This window comes from Lonchura striata, chromosome 3, assembly GCF_050655825.1.
Source record: "Lonchura striata isolate lonStrDom1 chromosome 3, ASM5065582v1, whole genome shotgun sequence".
In the NCBI taxonomy this organism is placed as follows: domain Eukaryota; kingdom Metazoa; phylum Chordata; class Aves; order Passeriformes; family Estrildidae; genus Lonchura; species Lonchura striata.
In genome coordinates this window covers 94,599,139-94,619,685 of record NC_140705.1, presented here as the reverse complement: position 1 = coordinate 94,619,685, position 20,547 = coordinate 94,599,139, and the positions used below count along the sequence as shown (strand labels likewise).

The 20,547-nt window shown below is 41.6% G+C and overlaps 2 protein-coding genes across 7 annotated transcripts in view; both read left to right on the top strand.

Moving 5' to 3' along the window:
• PPP1R21 (protein phosphatase 1 regulatory subunit 21) overlaps positions 1–5,587 on the top strand; it is a 31,180-nt gene extending 25,593 nt beyond the window's left edge. Inside the window, exons 20-22 of the mRNA XM_021540185.4 lie at positions 313–411; positions 2,369–2,497; positions 4,303–5,587. Coding sequence (XP_021395860.3) covers positions 313–411; positions 2,369–2,497; positions 4,303–4,332 — 258 coding nt within the window. The 3' untranslated portion in view covers positions 4,333–5,587. The remainder of the gene's footprint in view (positions 1–312; positions 412–2,368; positions 2,498–4,302) is intronic.
• The window catches only part of STON1 (stonin 1), a 33,690-nt gene continuing 15,513 nt past the window's right edge, over positions 2,371–20,547 (top strand). For 2 of the 6 annotated variants that reach the window (XR_014953959.1, XM_077781933.2), the window contains exon 1: positions 12,086–12,210. The gene's annotated coding sequence lies outside the window, so the exon portion shown is untranslated. The other 4 variants (XM_021540187.3, XM_085575780.1, XM_085575781.1 and 1 more) reach the window with 4 other exon arrangements.

The window sequence follows — 20,547 nt, the reverse complement described above, 5'->3', positions numbered from 1 at the left end:
TTCTGTGATATTTGAGCCTTGTATGAAGTGAGTTGTTTGAATGGCTTTTTACTTATGGGAAGTTTTGTAGCAGTTATGTGAAAAATACAATGTTTACAGGATTGGCAATATAGTAGCTCTGTAAAATGAAACATTTAATCTTGACTGTTCAATTACCTCTGCATTTAAAAATGTGCACAAGCTCTGAGTTTCTTAAAATCCAAGTATCACAGAAAAATGGAGAAGTCCAAAGCAAGCACTTAAGGATGCCACAAGGCAATACCGTGGAAGTGACTTTTGTCCCTTGTACCCTCCCTGTCCTGTTCTTGGTAGTGTCGAGCACTTGCCAAAAGACTTTCTCTGGCAGAGAAGTCCAAGGAATCGCTCACAGAAGAGTTGAAGCTTGCCAGTCAAAACATCACCAGATTACAGGCAAGTAAATTGTTCTTGAATGTAATAGGTGCATTTTGTAATCATGTGTAAGGGGAAGTTGGAGCAGAAAATTTACAACCATCTAGCCTGGCCATGCCATTACTAGGTTCTGAGTTGTGGAATATAAAAACTCTAGTGGTATATAGAGAAGAGCTTTAAATAATACACTTTAAATCCCAGGTATAAAGTGGAAGTGGAACATGCTTCCAAGAAAAGGTTATAGTGACTAAACCTGTGTGTTTTAGCACATTTGATGTCAAGGATTTTCATGAAAATGACACAGTTGTAATGTCAAAAGGGGTGGTGGTTTGACTGATTTCAGATAAAACAAGGAATTTGCACCTGTGTCTGAAAGGTTTAAAGAATGCCAGGTTGATTTGGATTTTTTTAAAAATAGATACCGTAATATTAAGCAAAGATAGTTTTGGGGTAATCTTTAAGAAACTGTTGTTAACAAAAATCGACTCTTACACCTGTGATTGTCCTGTCCCTTAGTCCTTCTCCTCCACACAACTGAGAAAGAAGCCAGTAGTACAATAAAATATAAATAATGACACAATTAATAAATTCCTCTAGTGTTTTCTTTACATTTAGTTCATATCATTATTGTTCATCTGTCTGTGATAGTGAGTACCAAAATTACTCCATAGAGGCTGTGAATATAATGTTAGAAGCTTTGAGCTGTTGTGCCCATGAACAATCCTTTTTAAACACTTTCTTGATTGGTTCCTTTAAGAAATTCCACAATTGATGTTGAACTTGGCATGAAATGTTGATTTCCAACTGCATATTAAACTTCCTAGGAAAAGATAGCAGGCACACACCATTTATATGCTTAGTAGTCTGCATAATACTGAGTAATAGACTTGTTAAGGTTGGAAGAGTCCTGTGAAGGTGATTTTCCCCCCTCCTTTGGTCAGAGCAGGGAGTTCAGATCAAGCTGTGGAACTGGTTATTTCTTATACAGCCATGCTGGTCTTCTGCCACAGTCACTCCATGTCTTAGGCATTGGATTGTTCCCCGTTCATTCAGCTTTCCTGGGCCCCTGTAACTTCCAGGGCAGTTTTACCTGTGACCTTTCCAAGCAGGCCTTGAAAGAAGCCAGAATCTACTCCTCTTGAGTCTAGGGTTGCTGTAATTCTGGTATTCATCTTGCCAAGGCTGCCATTGGCTTTCACATCCCTGACCAGCTTTTCCTTGTTTGTGAGTAACAGGTCCAACAGAGAGCATCTCTTGCTCCCACTGATCACTGGTATCAAGTAGTTCTATGCCACATTCAAGACAACTCCTTTAGTTGATTGTGTTCCACCTTGCTGCCCTTCCAGGATGTGTCAGAGTAGTTAAATGAGGATCAGGGTCTGTGGGTGGGAGATTCTTATCTGCTTGCAGCAGATGCCTGTCATATCACCCTGTTTTCTTACTTATGAGATTGATTAGTCTTCAAGCCACTTCTTCACACAGAGCATGATTTCTTCCCTTTTGTCCTTCCTAAAGTGTGTTTATCCCTTCATTGCTGTGTTCTAGTCATGCATGCTATCCCCCCATGTCTCTGTAATCCCAGAGAGATCATAGATCTCTCTAGCTGCCTGTGGAGTGGTGGTTCGTTCAGCTTTGAATGCCATGTGTGTTCTGTACAGACCATGCTTTAACCCTATAAACATTACTTGTTTCCTGGCTGGAAGCAGTGGTGGAAAACTTAGCTGTTACTCTTTTATGTAAGCCATAAAAAGAGGGGGGAAATCTAAAGGAAATAACACAAAAATAAAGGGAACAAACCATGCATAGGACTTCAGGTAAAAAAAAATAGTTGCCGACTTCCTTTCATAAAACAGGTGTTTTTTAGCTGAATTGCGCACACTTGGCATCAAAAGTGGATCTTACTAGGTGGAAGTGTGCTGCTTTGCCAGGTATCACTAATACTGAGTCAGGGCCTTTGGTTATTTTATTTTTCACTTAGGATGAGTTGATGACGACAAAGAGGAGCTACGAGGACCAGTTAAGCATGATGAGTGACCATCTGTGCAGTATGAATGAAACCCTGACTAAGCAAAGGGAAGAGATTGATACACTCAAGATGACCAGTAAGGTGAGCTGACAGTGCTGGCACAGGGCCCTGGCTGCAGCTGGGGCTGGGAGGGTCATGTCTGGTGTTCCTGCAGCACTGCCCTTGGACAAACCAGCTCACAAGCTGTAATTCTTACTCTGAGCCAGATGGAAAGTAAACTCCAAAGTTGCTCCTTCAGGTTTCAGTCAAGAAAAAGATTCTTGCTAAACATACATGTGGGAAAGAACAAGCTCTTCATGTCACTGCTTCACATTGGGCTCTCAAAGTGTACCCTCTGATGGCAGATAACACCATTTTTTTGTTCTGATGTGATGAAAATGGAGCTGTTTGTAAATCCAGCTGTTGAGGCTGGGTGCTTATGATGTAGTTCTGGGTAGAAGTGTCCCTTCTGCACTCCTTTTGGTTGCAGCATACTCTGTCCTTGGCAGCTGGTCTCTCTCTGTATTTCCATGTTTTAGTTTGTCTGTCCCTCATGTAGGAATGAAAAAGTAGCTATTTGTATTCTTCTGTGAGCTTGAAATGCACACATAAATTCTTTACCAGGCAAGGAGTCTACCCACTTGTCAGAAACAGATTTTTAACTTACCTAATGATGAAAAATACAGAAGTCTGCTTTTTTGAGCAGCCAGTGATTAAACCAGGGTATATCCTATTCTGATGCTTCTAGGGAGGAACAGATGTTGTGAAGGCCTTTGCCCTTCACTTGTCTGACTGTGAAACAAAATAAATTATCATTATTCTCCTTATTTCTGGGATGCATGGAAGCAGGTATCACTGAAGGATTAAAAGAGTAAAAATAATTTTTAAAATTCCATGTTCTGATTAAATATCCCATGATGATGATTTTTATTTTTTAGAGTAAACTCTTCCCCCTGCTTTTCTTCAGATTTCTGAGTGCTTTAATGTGGCATTGTATTCTTTAAAATGACTTTGTGGTGTAAAAGCTGCTGTGTTTCCAGGAGAAAGCTCTTGGCTGCCTACTGACCACAGCACTTCATGCTTTTATAAAATGTTTCCTGGAATTTCTTACTTGCCGTACTTCTAAGACTTGAATTGGTAATCTATCTGTAAGGACCTCAGAATCTCACAACAGAAGCCACACAGGTTTTCAGATATTACCAAATGTAGAAGGAGATTCAGCTGAAATGCAATTAAAGCCTTTATCACTTGGAGAGAGTTTGTTGCTTAGATTCAAAACAAATGTTATCTTCAGGAAATAGGTCGACTGAGATTTGCCAGCAAGTAACTATTGCACGAAACTTTATTTTAAGCTGCACATTTCCTTTGTGGAATTACTGAAGGTCAAATGTGAGTTGGCTAGCTGTGGAACAATCTCTATTCTGAACTAGGAATAATCTGCACAACCTGAATTAAAATAAAAATAATTGTGGAAAAGAAACCAATATGGTGGGGGATTGATTTTTAATTTGATGCAATTATTTTATAAGAAGTTATGTGGACTAGCACCTGAAGTGAATTATGATTTGACTTGCCTTCACTGTCCTTACAATATTAGTGGTGTTAATACAATTGAATGTCTTTGGCTACCCCTCAAATGTCTTTCACAAGTTTCAGTTGTAGTGAGGCACTGTTGTGCTTATTTGAGATATCTGGTACTTGCCTCTGTTGTGCTTATAGAAAGAGAGAATTTTCAGAGCAAATGGTTATAATCTGTCAAAATTAGAAGACTGTGGAGTGTTTATTTTCAGTCTGACTTTGCCTTGTTTGCTGTAGGCATAAATTATCAGACATCAGATTTTGTATGTTACCCGTCTCAATTTCCTTACCTGAATGATAACGTTCTCTTTGCTTGTGTCTTGTTGCAGGGAAATTCTAAAAAGAACAAAAATCGATAGTTTACAGCTGAGTCTCTGGGAGCTGCTGCTGCACAGGATGCAGATAGTGACCATTCATTATCCAGTTCCAGGAAGCTGAGGCTGGTGTTGGGTCTAGTAAAAACTGAGTTGGTGCTGTAAATGGCTTGAAAATATTTAGTATTTGTAACAGATAAAACAGAACTTAATGTCGGCTCTAAACCAGAAAATACACACTCTGTGGATAATTTATATAGTAATTACCTTCAGTTTTTACTGTGCACTTTTTAAGACCAGGTTTTGATTTCATGTAACAACTTCAGATTTTGTATATTTTCAGATACGTTTCTGCGTTAACAAATTTGGATCGGTGCAGTAGGTGTCTGTTTTTGAGTTCTGCATTTAATGGTCAGCACATGTACATTCCATACTTGTTAATAACAGTTTAAAAATGAATTTGGAGACTTTTTTTGGCCATGCAATCTGTGCAGTTACTGTAAATGTAATACTCCTGTTCTCAGCCCTCTAAAATTAATTGGAATTGTGACTTGAAATGATTTTTACAAATTCATTGAGTAAATGGGATCGTTGTTAGACTGCAACAGTGGAAACCTTTCCTGCTTGTATTTGGCACTTTGGATTTCGAGGTAAAGAGCACAAATGGCTGAATTGGGCTACTTCAGTGATTGCTTTAAGCCATTTCTGTAACATTTTGTTTACACATGTATGTATATATATATTGGTTGAAATAGCTGTTTAAGGCTAGAGGAAACTCTGATTGTCCTTTGCCCCAAAAGAGTGAAACAATGTGTGTAGAATAGATCAGCTTACTGTGCTCTTTTACAGTAAAGAAGAATATGAAATATGTAGAAGATTTAAGCACTCAATTTGCAAAAGGTCTTCATGGAATTGAGCTGTGATGGATTCACTGAGGGGATGCACATGACTTTTCCTATGTTTTTAGAACTTTGTGAGCTTTAGAACTCTCCTAAGTTGTTGTTTTTGTTTTGTTTTTTTTTTTTTTTTTCAAGTGAAGTTTAATATCACAAGTTCTCACAGCATTCATTTGTTGTTGGGGGGTGGGGTTTGTTGGTTTTGCATTGAATTTTTGTTTGGTTGGTTTTTTGGGGTGTTTCGTTTTTAAATCAGATGCTGTGCTGCTCCACACTTTCCCATCAATCTTCTGTTCCATAATTTCCATTATGGCACTTATTTGTCCCATGGGGGTTTACTCTGATATCAGATGTGCTGAAATGTATTATCAGTATGTAATAATAAAATCAACCACATGAAACCAGTTTGACTTTTTCCTCACTTCTGGCTGTGCCCAGGCTGCAGAGTGTGACATTGTGATGGGATGTTCCAACTGTTGCTAGTGGAGTAGTTACATGAGACTAGGGGCTCCCAGTGCTTCTCTTTGTTCTGATAGATTTTTCTTTTCAGAAATGCAAAATAGAAGTGGTTGAGATGGGGAGAGCCTGCAGGTTTTGGTATTGACGTTGAAGTAGGAACTATGTGCTGGTGCTAATGACGGTTGAGAAATGTTGGCTTTTTCTCCAGCTGTTTTATGGAAGCAGGTACAGCTTCAACAGTTAGTTTCATTTAGGGCTAGGAATTGCTTTCTTCCAATTCTTTTGAAGCTGCCTTTTCTGAGGACTTTCACTTTGCACTGAAGGTACTAGTCCAGTTATTTTAATTCTCTGAATCAAATGACTGAACTGATACTACTTTTACCAATAGTACTTTTCATAGGCTGCTACCTTTAGAAAAAGCTTTGGCTTAGGCCATTTTTTACATGTCAGAATAAAAACAGTGTGTGTTTAGAACTTGCATTAAAAAAATCAAATGCATGTTCAGAGTATACCCCAATATCCAAGATGGGATTCCTGTACAGGCATTTAGGTACAATTCCAATGTACATCATTTTTTCTTTGCAGTGTTGTTTGGAAACGTATTTGGGTGTCCTCCTCACCAAGCAATAACCATGCTCAAGAAGAGACAATTCTGATCACCTAAGCTGCCTTCAGTTTTTTAAGGAAATGTTTTGAGTAAGTTCTAGACAACTCTAAATTATCAATACCCAAAAATAAAATCTGGCAAAAGAAATTTAAATCAGTGTTTTGGATACTGCTGTAGTAGTGTTGTGAGGGGCTACAGGATATGACACTGAAGTCAGTGGCATTAGAAACTGGATCAAGTGGAAACACCAACTCCTTGTGTTTATTATCTGCTGACCAGGTGATGCTGAATCTTCCTCAATATCTCAAATGCTGTTAAATGTCAAAATGACTACAGCACAAGGCTTTGCTGTTAAAAAACCTGAAGACTTGTTTCAACATTGCAGCTAAAAGTATTCATCTTTGAGGCAAAGTTTTCCAGAAAAATTATTTTGAACTACTTTGTTTGCAATGGTACGTGCAGAGTATCATGCGATGTGCAAAATCTGGGCAAGGAAATTTTACTAACAGAATTAATCTTCAAAAATGTACAGTGTGAATGTTTGCCTTCAAGGTGGTCAATTGGGGAAATCAGTGAGAAAGTGTTGTAAAGTGTAAAAACCTTCAGCACAATACAGTGTAAAACCAGGGTTAAAGAAAAGCCTGAATGTCAGTTACCTTTTTTAATGGCAGTTCACTATTACACACAAGTTTTAAAGCATTTTTTGAGTGCTTAATAATTTCTTCATAATGTTGGATACCTCATGAATAATCTCATTCTCAGGCTTAAGTGGCTAATTCAGAAACCATTATTTTAATGGTTTTAATTGGATTTTCAAAAAAATTTTAAAGCTGTACTAACACATTCAAGGCTTTCAAAATGCTCAGTTGTCCTAGATTTCTAAAAGCACATCCCCAGTAACTATTCTGGGTGTTCAAAATAAATATTTGCTGTAATCAGGCATTAATTTAACTTCAAGACTGCCCTCTTAAGAACCACTGCTTCATCACTTTGGAACTGCCCAAGAAGCACCAAAGCCATTGTCTGTTTTAAAAGGCCTTAAGCTCCTGAAGGTTAGAGGTTTCCCTGCCTGAAAGCTTAACTTCTAAACCAGAAATCTTAGGCTGGCGTCATAAGCTGTGCAAGGGTGCATCTCATTGCTGTTTGAACAATGATTATTTTGAATTGCTACAACTATGATTTAAACATCAGTCAGCTGAAGTGTTGGTTTAAAGTTGGTGGTGTTTGTCATGTCTCGTGTTAATCCCTTCAGCTTCATTCTGAACCAGTTCAACATTTCATGGTGATGAAATGTGCCAGATCTTCTTGATGAATGTGAAATATCCAGGCTAGAACAGTTTGTTTTCCTACCTTTGGCCATTTATATGGTTATTTTCCCTTTTTCCCAAGCAAGCTTAATTTCTAATTTGTATTTATAATGCTGCTGCTCTACCTTCCCTTGCTGGCAGGTGAAGTTTTGGTGTGAAGATATTTGGCCCAGCATGTTTCCTGGATGCTGACCTCACTGTTGAACAGTGCTTCCCTACGGCTCCAAGACACAGATCTGATGTGACGTGCAAGACACCAATTGCAAACAGGAAAGGAAATAAACTTTGTATCCACATAGTGCCTATCAGGAGGAGAGAGAAGTTACTTACTAGCTGGGCTGAGCAGTGTGGAGGCAGTGGTTTGGTTTTTTTTGGTTTTTTTTTTTGGTAGTGTAAATCTAATGATAAATTAAACTTTGGAGAACCATCTGGCCCTGTAAATTGGGGAAACCTGTTGTTTAATACAGTCTGTATGTAAGGTAATTTGAGAGCTCTATCTTAGCAACAGTGGGGTCATAATAAAAACAAAGCTTAGTGCAGTAAAAAATTGTAATTGCTGCCAGAGGTCTGATTACTTCCTCCCACGAAGGCTGGATGCTGCTCTAAGAATGCTTGTGTTTTACTCTGCCTTTTCTGCCTCTATCACTACCTGCAGTACTGCTTGGCTGTGAATTCAATCCATGTTTGTTTAGAGGGCATTTTTGCCCAAATTCCTGAATATTTATTTTAATCACAGAGTTTAAGTGCATTTGTGCCTGCAGCGCTGCCAGCTTGGTTACAGAGGGGGTGAGAGAAGAGCTTTGGGGGACCCTTGTAAGGCAGGGCCGGAGCTGTGAACTGCAGCACATGGAAACTCGCCTGGGGCAGCTCTCATTGTCTGCCTCTGCTGTGTGTGCAGGCAGCTTTAGACACGTCAGTGCTCATTCAGAACCAGCCAGCTCCTTGCAGAGGCAAATACTCCAATTGATACAATGCTGAGCTGCAAAAGAACCAAGTGTGTGATTCTCCTTGGGCTTAATCTGCAGGGCAAGACACCCCACTAACAGCCCAAAAAGAATTCTGGTTATAAACTTCTTACATGGAAATTGCAGATAGCAGTAGAAAGCATAATTTATCTGTTTTAGCACTGATTTCCCCCTGCGAGTCAAAAACTTTCTAAGCTGATGAGGTCTTAACTAATGAAGAAGCCTTTGAACCCCAGGCCTGGAGTCAAAATTGTAGTTATGGTCTGCCATCAGCAACACAGAGAAGAGAAGAATTAAACCCACAAATCTGGAGTCCAGGTAATTTCCAGTTATTTTAGGCACTAGGGATTATTTCATGACTTTTCTTGGAATCTAGTCAATGGTGGCATGTAGCTCCTTGCAGGCTCTGTCTGTATTAAGTCCTTAGGTTCTGAAATAAGTGTGAGAACACCTTACACTGCCACGCTCCCCTTTCTGCCCCCTCATCCCTGCCTGCTCTCCCTTAAAGCTTCCTTTCCCCTTGGATTTAAAAGTCTTCAGTTTGTGCTTGAATAGTGAATGCAGAACTCTGTATCCAAGAAAGATGATTTTAATGAAGTTAGGAGCTTGAAAAGGTCAGAACTGAGAATTTCAGTGCAGTTTCATTAACTGCAGCCCTTGGCACAGGGAACAGCTGCAATCCTGGAACTGGTGCTGCAGCTCTTCTGTGCCTTGTACTTAGTGACTTTCAAATTGTCTGTAGCATGTGCAGGGTTGGACAGAAAATTTGAACCTGGAGAGGGGACAACCAACTTGACCAAAAATTTCTTTTGAAGTTTGGAAAGTCTGGTTTATTTTTAGTCCAAACAAGCAGGCAAGAACAAGTTTATCTTAGATTATGGCTCTAGCCCACAAGGGCAGGAACATTTGAAACCAACAAAGACTCAATTTCTCACAAAAAGGACATGAATATGGTAAATTTCTATAGCTAATTTATATGTAATAAATATATGTCATTTAAATAGTGAATATGCTAAACTTGTAAGTTTTTGATAGCAATGTACTCGGTGAAAGATAGATTAATTTAAAATGAGGAGATTTTGGCTTTTCAAAACAAAATACATCTTAGTTAAGATGAACTTTTGCAGAAATTTCTTGCTAAAATAAAAGCAAAACAATAGAAGAAAGAGTTAAAATAAGTCTAGAAACAAGTGGTTTTCTGTCTCTATTTACAAATATTTGGTTTTAGCCAGATATGAACTGACAGGTTTCACTTTTGAGGAAATAGTCATAGACAGTAGACATTTTATAAACAGACAAACACTGTAAATGTTGTTAAGATCAATTTAAATATAGTCAGCAATGTTGTAAAATGTTGTAAAATGTTGAATGAATTTTATAACTGTCTCTAGCAACATATAATACTATATCTTTATGTGAAATGCTCTTCAAATTGTATTTACAGTAGAAATTTGTTCTGCATCTGTTATTCATCAAAGTGAAATTATTTTAAGGAATTTTAAATCTCAGTATCAGGGTTGTTTTTCTTCTTTTTTGCTCTGATGCTTGAGTTTATATTGCACTGAATTATTTTGGAAGAGAAAATGATAGCAGAATTTACTGGAGAAGAATAGTCTTGTCTTGAAAATTTATACACTTGTCTCAGCAAAGGAAAATCTGATCTATTTTTAGATATGCATGCCTTGATAAGGAGATATGAGAAATTAATACCCTTCCCACTTGAAAACAATTAGGAAGAGCTAATGTGGAAGCTGAACAGAAAAAAAGACAAGATTTCATTGAATGTTGTGCAGGAGTACATGAGAATTTGAAGGCCTCATTTTGGCAAAACAGGAGGTATGGATCCACTGGTTCCCTCTGCTAAGAGGTCAAGTGTGTCCTGGGAGAAGGCAGAAGATTGAATTGTTTATGGAAGACACAATTTTTTATGGAAATACAATTTTGACACCAGGCCTGGATTTCAAGGGCAGAAAACTTACAGGGATGGAATTCCCAAGGGAAGAGCTTGGGAAGAGGTTCTGGCACTTCCAGAGCTGCCTGGTTGAGAGGAGGAAGGCAGGTGGAGCTTCCTAACCCTGTTCTCTGAGCCTGGAGACCTCAGCCTGGCAGTGCTCAGGAAAGGCCTTCAAGGAGACAAGAATGTGACAAGTCACTGGTTAAGTTATGGTGAAAAAATTCCCTGCTAAATTTGGCACTGGATTTTTTTTAAAATCAAGAAAACAAATGCAGAACTTTTTAAACCACAACTGGCCAATGTTCATCCTAGAGCAATTTGTGTAATAGTGTTAAGCTTATAAAATAATTTAGTTGTAGGGAAAACTGTACTGAACACTTCCATTGCAAATGCAGACAGGGCCTGAATAGTATTCCCCATGCATAAAACAAAGAGGTAGGATTGCTCCATTTTCACAGAAAACATTACAGAGGAGATAAACGGGACCAAAAAAATCCACCCCAGTTTGCAGAAGGAGGTCCTTCCTTATTAAAAGACAATTTTAATATTAAAAGTTTAACCACTGCAAAGCAGTGGCACTGAAACGGATGTATAATGCTTCACAAAGAATTTTGGATGGATTACATAAGAAACTGGAGCTCGCTGCTTTAAGTGAGCTGTGCCTGGTACTTGAAAGCCTTTCAGACGGGCAGTTTGGGTGTCTGCAGTTCCTGGCAGCGCTGCTCAGTGTCCCTGGGAATGCTCTGGAGGGTTTCATAGGGGCTTTCCCCCTCTTCATTCAATCCATGTGTTCTGGCCTTTCGGGAGCAGCCTTTCTGCCCCCTGCTAGGTGCACACCGAGGAGGGTGGATAAGAAGGACTTTTAAGGTAAAACAGCTGTACAATCCTGTTGGTTATTCAGACATTTCCCAAGCCTCGGAGGATCTCCTATCCCCGGAGGAGCTTTGCCCGCGCTGGCTGCCCGGGGGTGCCGTGCCCGTCCCGGGGGGCCGTGCCTGTCCTGGGATGCCGTGCCTGTCCTGGGATGCCGTGCCCGTCCCGGGGGTGCTGTGCCCGTCCCGGGGTGCCGTGCCCGTCCCGGGGTGCCGTGCCCGTCCCGGGGATGCCGTGCCCGTCCCGGGATGCCGTGCCCGTCCCGGGGATGCCGTGCCCGTCCTGGGATGCCGTGCCCGTCCCGGGGTGCCGTGCCTGTCCCGGGGGTGCCGTGCCTGTCCTGGGATGCTGTGCCTGTCCCGGAGGTGCCGTGCCCGTCCCGGGGTGCCGTGCCCGTCCCGCGGTGCCGTGCCTGTCCTGGGATGCCGTGCCTGTCCTGGGATGCCGTGCCCGTCCCGGGGTGCCGTGCCTGTCCTGGGATGCTGTGCCTGTCCCGGAGGTGCCGTGCCCGTCCCGGGGTGCCGTGCCCGTCCCGCGGTGCCGTGCCTGTCCTGGGATGCCGTGCCTGTCCTGGGATGCCGTGCCCGTCCCGGGGTGCCGTGCCCGTCCTGGGATGCCGTGCCCGTCCCGGGGTGCCGTGCCCGTCCCGGGATGCCGTGCCCGTCCCGGGGTGCCGTGCCCGTCCCGGGGATGCCGTGCCTGTCCCGGGGGTGCCGTGCCTGTCCCGGGGGATGCTCCGCGGGATGCGCCGGGCGGGGCCTGTCCTGGCCGCCGCCCCCGGCCCGGCCGCGGCCGCTCGGCGCTCCCGGCGGCGGGCGGGCCCTGGCGGGACCGGAGCGGGTAAGGAACGGGACCGGAGCGGGTAAGGAGCGGCTCTGCCCCCGGGCAGCCGGGCCAGAGGAGTGGGGCACGGGGGGGACTCCGCCCGAAGTGGAATTTTTCCGGCAGCTGAGGCGCAGCCACGAAGTTCTGCCTTGAAACGGGCCGGCGGATGGGGCTCTTTTGTTTTGGTGTAAGAACATGATACATTTAGCAAAAATATTTGACTCCCTTTTATTTTTTTTTTTAAATTTCTTTTTTTTCCCCATCTTCCTTTCCTTTCCTTTCCTTTCCTTTCCTTTCCTTTCCTTTCCTTTCCTTTCCTTTCCTTTCCTTTCCTTTCCTTTCCTTTCCTTTCCTTTCCTTTCCTTTCCTTTCCTTTCCTTTCCTTTCCTTTCCTTTCCTTTCCTTTCCTTTCCTTTCCTTTCCTTTCCTCTTCTTTTCAAGTAGAAGTAGGGAAAAGCGGATGGTTTTGCCCAGGGCTGTGAATCACGGCGGAAATCGGGAAGGTTTGGGTGCCGGGCATCCTAAGGGATCGCATTCCCATGACTTTTGCCTTGTTAGGGAGGAGACTGGGCCAAGCGAGGAGTGTTTTTATTTAATACTCGAAGCGAATTGAATTCCTGAAGATTTTCTCATGTTTTCTTAGCGGTTCGGCTGATGATGTTAAAGTATGCACGTAGGGTCACGGTGTTTGGAAGCGCGGCTGCAGAAATCTGTCCCATAAATCCAGCCGGGGCACAGGGCTTTGGGAAAGCACACAGAGCGGATGCAGAGGATGTCCTGCACAGGGCTGGGATGTTTAAACTGCACTGACCATATGTTCCCCTAGTGCAGACCCTGGGGATGGAGTTGTAAGGATAGTGCAAATGAGAAAAAAAAAAAGTAGAAAATATCCCCATTCTGGCTTTAGGTAAGTGCTCACCGAAAGGGGGCTTTGCAGTAAGGTTGTTTTTTTTTTAAGGTGTAGCTGTTCTGATGTTTGTGGGAAAAAATGTGCTGAGAAAACTACTGACTAAGCTGTTCTACGGACCCAAGGGAAAGTTACACAAGTCTATGCTTCCCCAGTGTTTTTTCTGTGAGGTGGAGAAACCCAGACTGATTTCTCTGCAAACAGGACATAGCTTTTTTTGGGGAGAGTGGTAATGATTGGCTGGGGAGGAGGGAACAGAAGTTTTGGAGCCTGAGGCTTTTAAACATGAGCTGTAGATTTTGGTGTTAACTCACTTTGTCCTGTCTGGGGACTGAGACTCTTCTGTAGCTGTGAAAGAAGAAAAATCAGTAGCTGAAGAGAACGCTTTATGATGTTCTGAGAAAATGATGTGAGGAAAGATTAGCTGCCTCTTTGCTATTGTGTGAGTGGAGGAGAGCTCAGCATTGCATTCTGTAACCAGATGTGGCTGAGCTTAAGAGTAATTTGTACAACAGGGAGTGTAGCCACAGATTTTATTTTTATATTTACCTGGTGTTGGATTGTAAATTACACCCCTGGGAAAACCTGCCCCAAGGCAGGTATGAGGTCTTTGCTTCATGCTTGGCTTTGATTGTTTTCCTTCTCCCTAATGAGTATGTATTAAGTGTTATTTTCTATCACTTCAAAAGTTATTGGTGTTTGTAAACTTAGTGGCCCAGCCTGTTGATGATCTCTGAACAAGTTAATGTAGGTTTGTAAGTTAATTTCTGTGTGGACATTAACTCCAACATGAAAACAGAGATGCACAGTCCTGGGCAGTGTTGGCTTTGTGTTTGGGTAAACAAGATGCCTCTAGTCCACCACTCCTGTTTTTGATTGGTATAAATATAAGCTGATGTCTTCTGCTTCAGAAAAGCAGGCTGCCCACGTGTCTGTCTTAAAAAGCTTTTGGAAAGGAACCCAAATGAGGCTTTTTTTGGTGTCTGTGTTAGGAATTACACTTTCTGACATGACTGTCATCAGTTGCTATTAACAGTACCCAAATAAACAAGGATTTAATCAGCACATCTTTTCCTTAGTGCTTGTATTCCTGTAAGGCCTTAAAGCAGGGAGAGGAGGAGTATCCCACAGATCAGGTGAGACCTGTTCTGTCAGAAAATATTCCTGACAGATGTCAGACAGTACTTTTTATGTTTAGAAGACCTCTACAAATCTTATGTCATGGGTTATACTCCAGGAAGGTATTGCTATGTGTTTGTTGGGCACTAAAGCATGAGGCAGTCTTAAGGGCAGATAAAAAACTGACTCAGAACTAAAACTAAAGTAACAAATATAGGGGCTATTATGCAGTTCAGTGATTTTCCTAAATACAGTGTTTCTGTCAGCTTCTCTGTCTTTTATTACTTTGGGATTAGTGGCAAGAGTTTTAAAGTGTCCTTCTGTGCTGTGTATTCTTTGTGGCATTTCATTCCTCCCTTTCCTTGGACACTGCAAACACTAGAAGAGGACCAGGCTTAAACTTCTTTCTGTCCACAGCCAGCTTTATATTTTGATATGTGATCTGTGTACCAAAGTACTCAGGCCTTTTTTGTTGGCTTTTTTTTTTTTTTTTTTTTTTAATCCAAAGAGCTGCTTAACCAAAAAAAAAAAAAAAAAAAAAAGGTTGTTGCTATTACAGAAATGGGACAGCCACCCATAACTGCATTTCTGCTGCTTCTTAGTCCATTATAAATCTCTGTCTCTGCCCAGGGGGAGAAGAGAAGGAGAGGTTTGGGATGTTAAAGTACTTGCCAGAGCTCTGTGCAGAGCAGCTGTGACCAGAGCACTTCTGTGGCATGTGTGTGTGTTCCTAATAATATGTTTCCTAAACACAGTTTAAAAAAATGCTTCAGTAGATGCAGTAATACTCCATTAACTTAGTGACCTGCAAAAGTACTGCAAATAAAAATAGATTTATTTTCCTGTCTCTTCTAGGCTAGAGCATTTTTTTTTTAATAACTAGAAGAACCCAACAAACCTTCTGTACAGTAAAATGACAGCTGGTGTCAATAAACAGTTTACATTAACCCCTACTGTCCCTTGGCTCTCCAAAATGTGCCTATGGAGTGTAAGCTGTGCCATAACTGTGGTGATGCTGAAGAGGAGTGTGATTCAGAGGATGAAGCAGGACTGGCCCAGGGAGCTAAATGTGAGTGGGCCCTGTGGGATGTGTGTTGTACATGTGACAGGAACACAGTGGAGTCAATTAAATATGATTTACCTAGTTTGTCTATGCAGAGAATGGGAAGAAATTAAGTGAAACAGCACAGATCAAATACCGACCTCCAGCTAAAAAAACTTTTAAGGGTCACAGATTTGCAGTGAGCACTTTCTAACATTAAAAAAAAAAAAAGTTTTCACAATATACTGCTATGTGTAACTGTTTTGCTTTGAGAAGATGCAGTCATGCACACCTTGCAGTCACCTCTTGCACACAAGTGATGTGTCTTAGAAGACACTGTGATATCCAGAAAGGAAGAGAATAAATACACTGAGTAGTTAATATTGATTTCATCAGCCTTTTTGTTATTCCTTCTAGGAAAAATGTGCTTTTTCTGTTAAAGTTGTTCACTAAAACATAGAGAACCATTTTGTGGTTCTCAGGATCTAATCCAATTTTAATTTGAGCTTTGATTTAATTTGTCTTTGATAGCAGCTGTGTCTTCCTGAGGGTTTTCCTGGCCATCCCATCTCCCATCTGCCAGCAAATGGGGCATGAGCAGGGGGTCCCCTGTCCTCCCTTCTCTGTTCCCAGCCTGGAGCCCAAAGATGCACAGAACCATGGGCCACTAGACCTTTGTTAGTGACACCTGGGACAGTCTGTCACCTCCTGAGACAGGGAATTTGCCCAGAAAAAAGGAAAATGCTTGGGTGGAACTCTGCTGGGTGTCATCTGCAGGAGCTGACTGAGAAGTTAGAAACTGATGTACTCAAGAAAGATGCTCAGACTCATGTTGAGTACTGTCGTTTGCTATTCTTACAGACATGCCAGAGATAAATGTGGTTTTTATCACTTTGGTTATGTTAGAAGGAAGAACAAACCGGTTCTAAGCGTACCCGTGGCTCTTCTTTATGTACCAGAATTATGCAGTTTATGGTGTGATGTAAGATGTTATTTTATCTCCCTGAAACAAAATAGTTACATGTAGCTGTGGCTTGGGAAAACAGTTTTTTATGTTAGAAAGTGCTGGTTGCAAGCCTGTGAGCCTTGGATGTTTCAAGCCTGTGAGCCTTGGATGTTTCGTGGCTGGAGGCTGATTTTTGCCTGACTTCTTTCTCCACGCTGTTATATTCACTGGTTGATGTGTTCTGTAAGGCTGATGTGTTCTGGATAGGGGCTGGTCCCAGCAGGTAGTGCAGGACCTGCTGAAAGGAACCTTACAGCTCCTCTCGGGAGAAAGAGGTGGCCTGTGGGGTAAGAGGACTCTGCTGCCTTTTGCACCTTCAGCTCTGCATTCCAGTGTCTTTCCTGATGGCACTTAAACTGGAGCTCTATTTTAGTTTCTTTTATTTTTCTTTAAATATATTTTAAAAAAATTATTATTTTTAGTTTATTCTATTTAGTTTATGCTATCTCATTCTGAAAGTTATGTTCCTGATAACAAGCTCTGCAAAAAAATCCTTGAGAGGAATGAGAGTGCAGATCCCAGATGGCTATGTGGCTGTGATTTGTAAAAATCTCAATCTCTTTAGGAAATACCTTTGGTTTGTCTCCATAAAATCATACAGGCAGTTCCAGTAAAATGTCTCTAGGCTTTTCTGCCTTGATTCCTGTTCTCCACTAAGAATACAGTGAAGGACAAAGCTGATGTGCCTCACCCGTGGTGATGTGACTGCTGGAGCGGGGTGAGGGAGGGTGTGGGAATCCTGGCTCGTGTATGGGAAGAGTGGTTGAAGCTGACGGTGTTACACACAAGACCAGTCATGCATGATGTTTTGTTGTCTTTTTGAGGCAGCTTTAGAATGACTTCACATCTGAGTGTTAGAGAAGGACTCCCAGAGTGGATCTGCACATGAAAAGGAGTTTTTTTACAGTGCCTAACAGCTGAGGTTTGAGTGATTATCCGTGGCAAAGATGGGAATTGTTTTAAGTAGCTCTGCTAAATTTTCACATCCAGTGGAAGATCCTCACCATCCAACCTACTCCTCTTGTCAGCAAGAGCTACTTCTTTGGGGAGGATCCACTTCAGGCACAGCTGAGCAGTCCTGAACAGCTACCAGAGACGTGACTCTGGCTGCTTTTCTTTCATTCTCCATTTGGGAGCACCCCATAGGTTTTCCTTCTGGTGTGAATCTCATATCAGCTCACAGCCTTTTAAAGCATGAAGAGGCAGAGCAGTTGGAATTTCCTCAGGCCTCCGTTGTGCAGTGCCTGTAGGATCCCGCCTGGCTGGATCCCAGATGCTCTCCCAGTGTGCAGGGACCAGCAGTGCTGTCACCATCATCCCTGACCTCGTGGTGGGGGTCCCCCACACCCCAAACCCTGTGACATCATCCTCACTAGAGAGTGTTTCAGCCTCTGCCCATCCCTTTTCCCTATCAAGGAAAGTGCGTGTTGTCTCTGCTTGGGAATTGTGATGGGTTGTGTTGATACCCTTAGAAGTGTCAGTTTTTACAGGCTTGTGCCTTCAAATACCAACCACCTGATTTGTAACCCCCCTGTGACTGAGGCAGGAAGAAGCAGCAGCGAGAGATGTTTGCAAGAGCTGGGCCTGCCTTTGCTCTGGGGACGTGCATGCTGTCAAAAGCTGAAAGCTTTAATTCCTCCAGCTCTTGAGGCCAAGAGTAAGGAATTCCAAATTAAACAGATTAGCTGCAAGCTCTGAACTTCTCCCAGCTGTGCCTATGCCCCAGAGAGTGAGCAATGTAAATAAAAGGTCACACTGCACTTTGAAGTCGGTGTATTTTTGACTATTACACCAGTTCCTTATTTTCTAAAATGAGTAATGCAGTGGGAGGCTTAATCCATATCCCAAATACAAGAAAATGCCAAGAAATTCCTATTTTCTATCAATTGTGGCTTTTGCTTATGTTTATATCAGACATACAGACTGGCAAATTTTTTTTATCTGTATCTAGGATGGAAAAAGCAGAGTTAAATAGAAGTGCAGCCACATGTAGTATCAAAGTAAAATTTGAGGCAAATCATCATAAATCAAGCAGTATTTTATGTAGAAGTTGTGTTTCAATTTTCTTTTTTTTCAGAGTTAAGTAATAACCAAAACAGTGACACAAAGAATATGGCTGTAAAACACAGAGATAAATCTGCCATGTTTTACTTGGATATCACAAGGGCTTAGAAACATTTAGGGCATTTTATATACCATATGTGCTTTATTGCTTAAACTGCAGAGAATTTGTACTTCCCTGTGAGACTATTGCACTCTGGGGCAAAATGCTTGAAGAATTGTCTGGGTGTTTGTACAAGGAACAGCAACAACTCATGCTGTGGTTATGGGACAGCTTCTATAGGACCTGTATGCAACAACCTTGCTCCTGGAAATAAAATTGACTTGTAGTAGTGTATGGAGTCCATCGTTTTTCTGGAAGGGTGGAAATAAAAATGGTCAGGCACTGTCCACAGACAGAGCAGCTCATGTGATAAATCTGGGGTTTTTTTTGGTTGTTTTTTTTTTTTTTTTTTTGTTTTGTTTTGTTTTTGGTTTTTTTGAGCTTGGAGCAAGTAATGAGGCTGGTGTTTACCCAGTAAAACCCCACTGAACAAGTGGCACACATAAGGTACGTGCTTGGGTGTTAGAAAGGGAATTTGTTTAGAGGATGTGTAGCTTAACAGTTCTGGAGCTGCAATGGCCTCTGGAGCTAAAGGAATGTATTTATAAATACAATAAGGCCATAAGGCATGTATTTATAAAATTAAGGAATGTATTTATAAAATTCTGCTTTTCTCTGTGTTGGGAGTGTGAGTGCAGTCTGTTAAACCCTGCATTTACTTGCTTTATGCTTTGCAGAAATGAGGTGTTTCCCTGATGTTCCTCTTTAGCTGACCCCATGCTCCTCCAACATTTTAAAAGAGGACCTTTATGTTTGAGCATAATTGGTGTCAAATTTTAGGGAAGGCCCCTGAGAGTGAGCTGTGCAGGGGCTCCAGTCGTGCACTGTGCTGGTTCAGTGCTGCTGTGTGCAGGAGGTGACAGGAGGCCGTGCTGTCACAGCATGCTGGGGACATTGCTGATGACACGTCAGCAGCCTCAGCTCTCTGAGGACCCAGGTGCAGCTGGATTAAAAGTGCCAAAGCCAATTCCTTGAGTTGCACCTTAGAGGGAGTGGGGAGTTATTATCAGTGCTCAGTGTAGGAAGAGGTAACAATATCCCCCAGCAAGGCATGAAAATTGAGCCGTGTTTTTGCTGCAGATTTGATCTGGGATTTCTGAAGCAACAAAGGACCCAATGATAGCTACAGCCTATGAAATCTCTCAATAATGTTATAGGATTTCTCTTCTTTCCGTCCTCAAGGTATTGAAATGAAGAAAATAAACTGCAATGACTGCTCATTAAATGCTAAGGGATTGTGTTAATCTGATAAATGGGAAGATTGTTTTCAGGCAGAAGAGGATGAATTGAAATGAATTGCAACTTTTGAGTTCACTGGAATTAATACACCTGAAACTGTTATTTCAGCCAGCTTTTTTTAGTGGAAGTTTCAATATTCTAAAAATGGTATTTCCTGCCTCATATCTGAACAAGGTACCACACGTGCTTGTAATTTAAATGTCACAGTCCACATAACATGTGTGATCAATGGTGTCTTGTATCATTTTCCTTTTACTCAAAGCATTTGGGTTACATTTATGTGGGTCTCATGGGAGATTTTTGCTTTTTGGAGGCAAAACACATCCATCCTGAAACCTGAATTTTATTTTGATTTCAAGGAAAAAGTCCCAGTTCATAGGAAGGAATTACAAACACAGTTTAGGACAAAATAGAAATTGAAAGCATTACTTTATTGCATTGTGCAGATGTAAAAGAATCAGAGAACAAGTGAGTAAGGCAGCATAAGACTAATTTTTTTTTTAATACTAGATGAATGATGCTGTCCTTAACACACAAGAGGTTGCATTTCCTTTTATTAGCATGACATTATCCAATTAACTTGTAAAAATCCATTTGGACTTTTGTCCTCCATTCCTAGTAGTAATTCTGGGGGATCAGTGAGCAACAGTAGGTGAACCACTATCTATTCCAACACTTCTTGCATGTGTGTTTTTATTATAATCAGCATCTATTTTTCTTTTAAAAAATTCCCACGTAACTGCAACAGCAACAAGAGGTGAAAGCTGCAGCCTCTGACAGGTACATCGAGGGTATTGTGACTGCAGAGGAAAGTGCTTTTTTCCACTTTTTTCCATCTGGGAAAGTGTTTTTCTTCATTGACACTTACTGACTGAAGTTAAATGTTTGGCAGGTGGA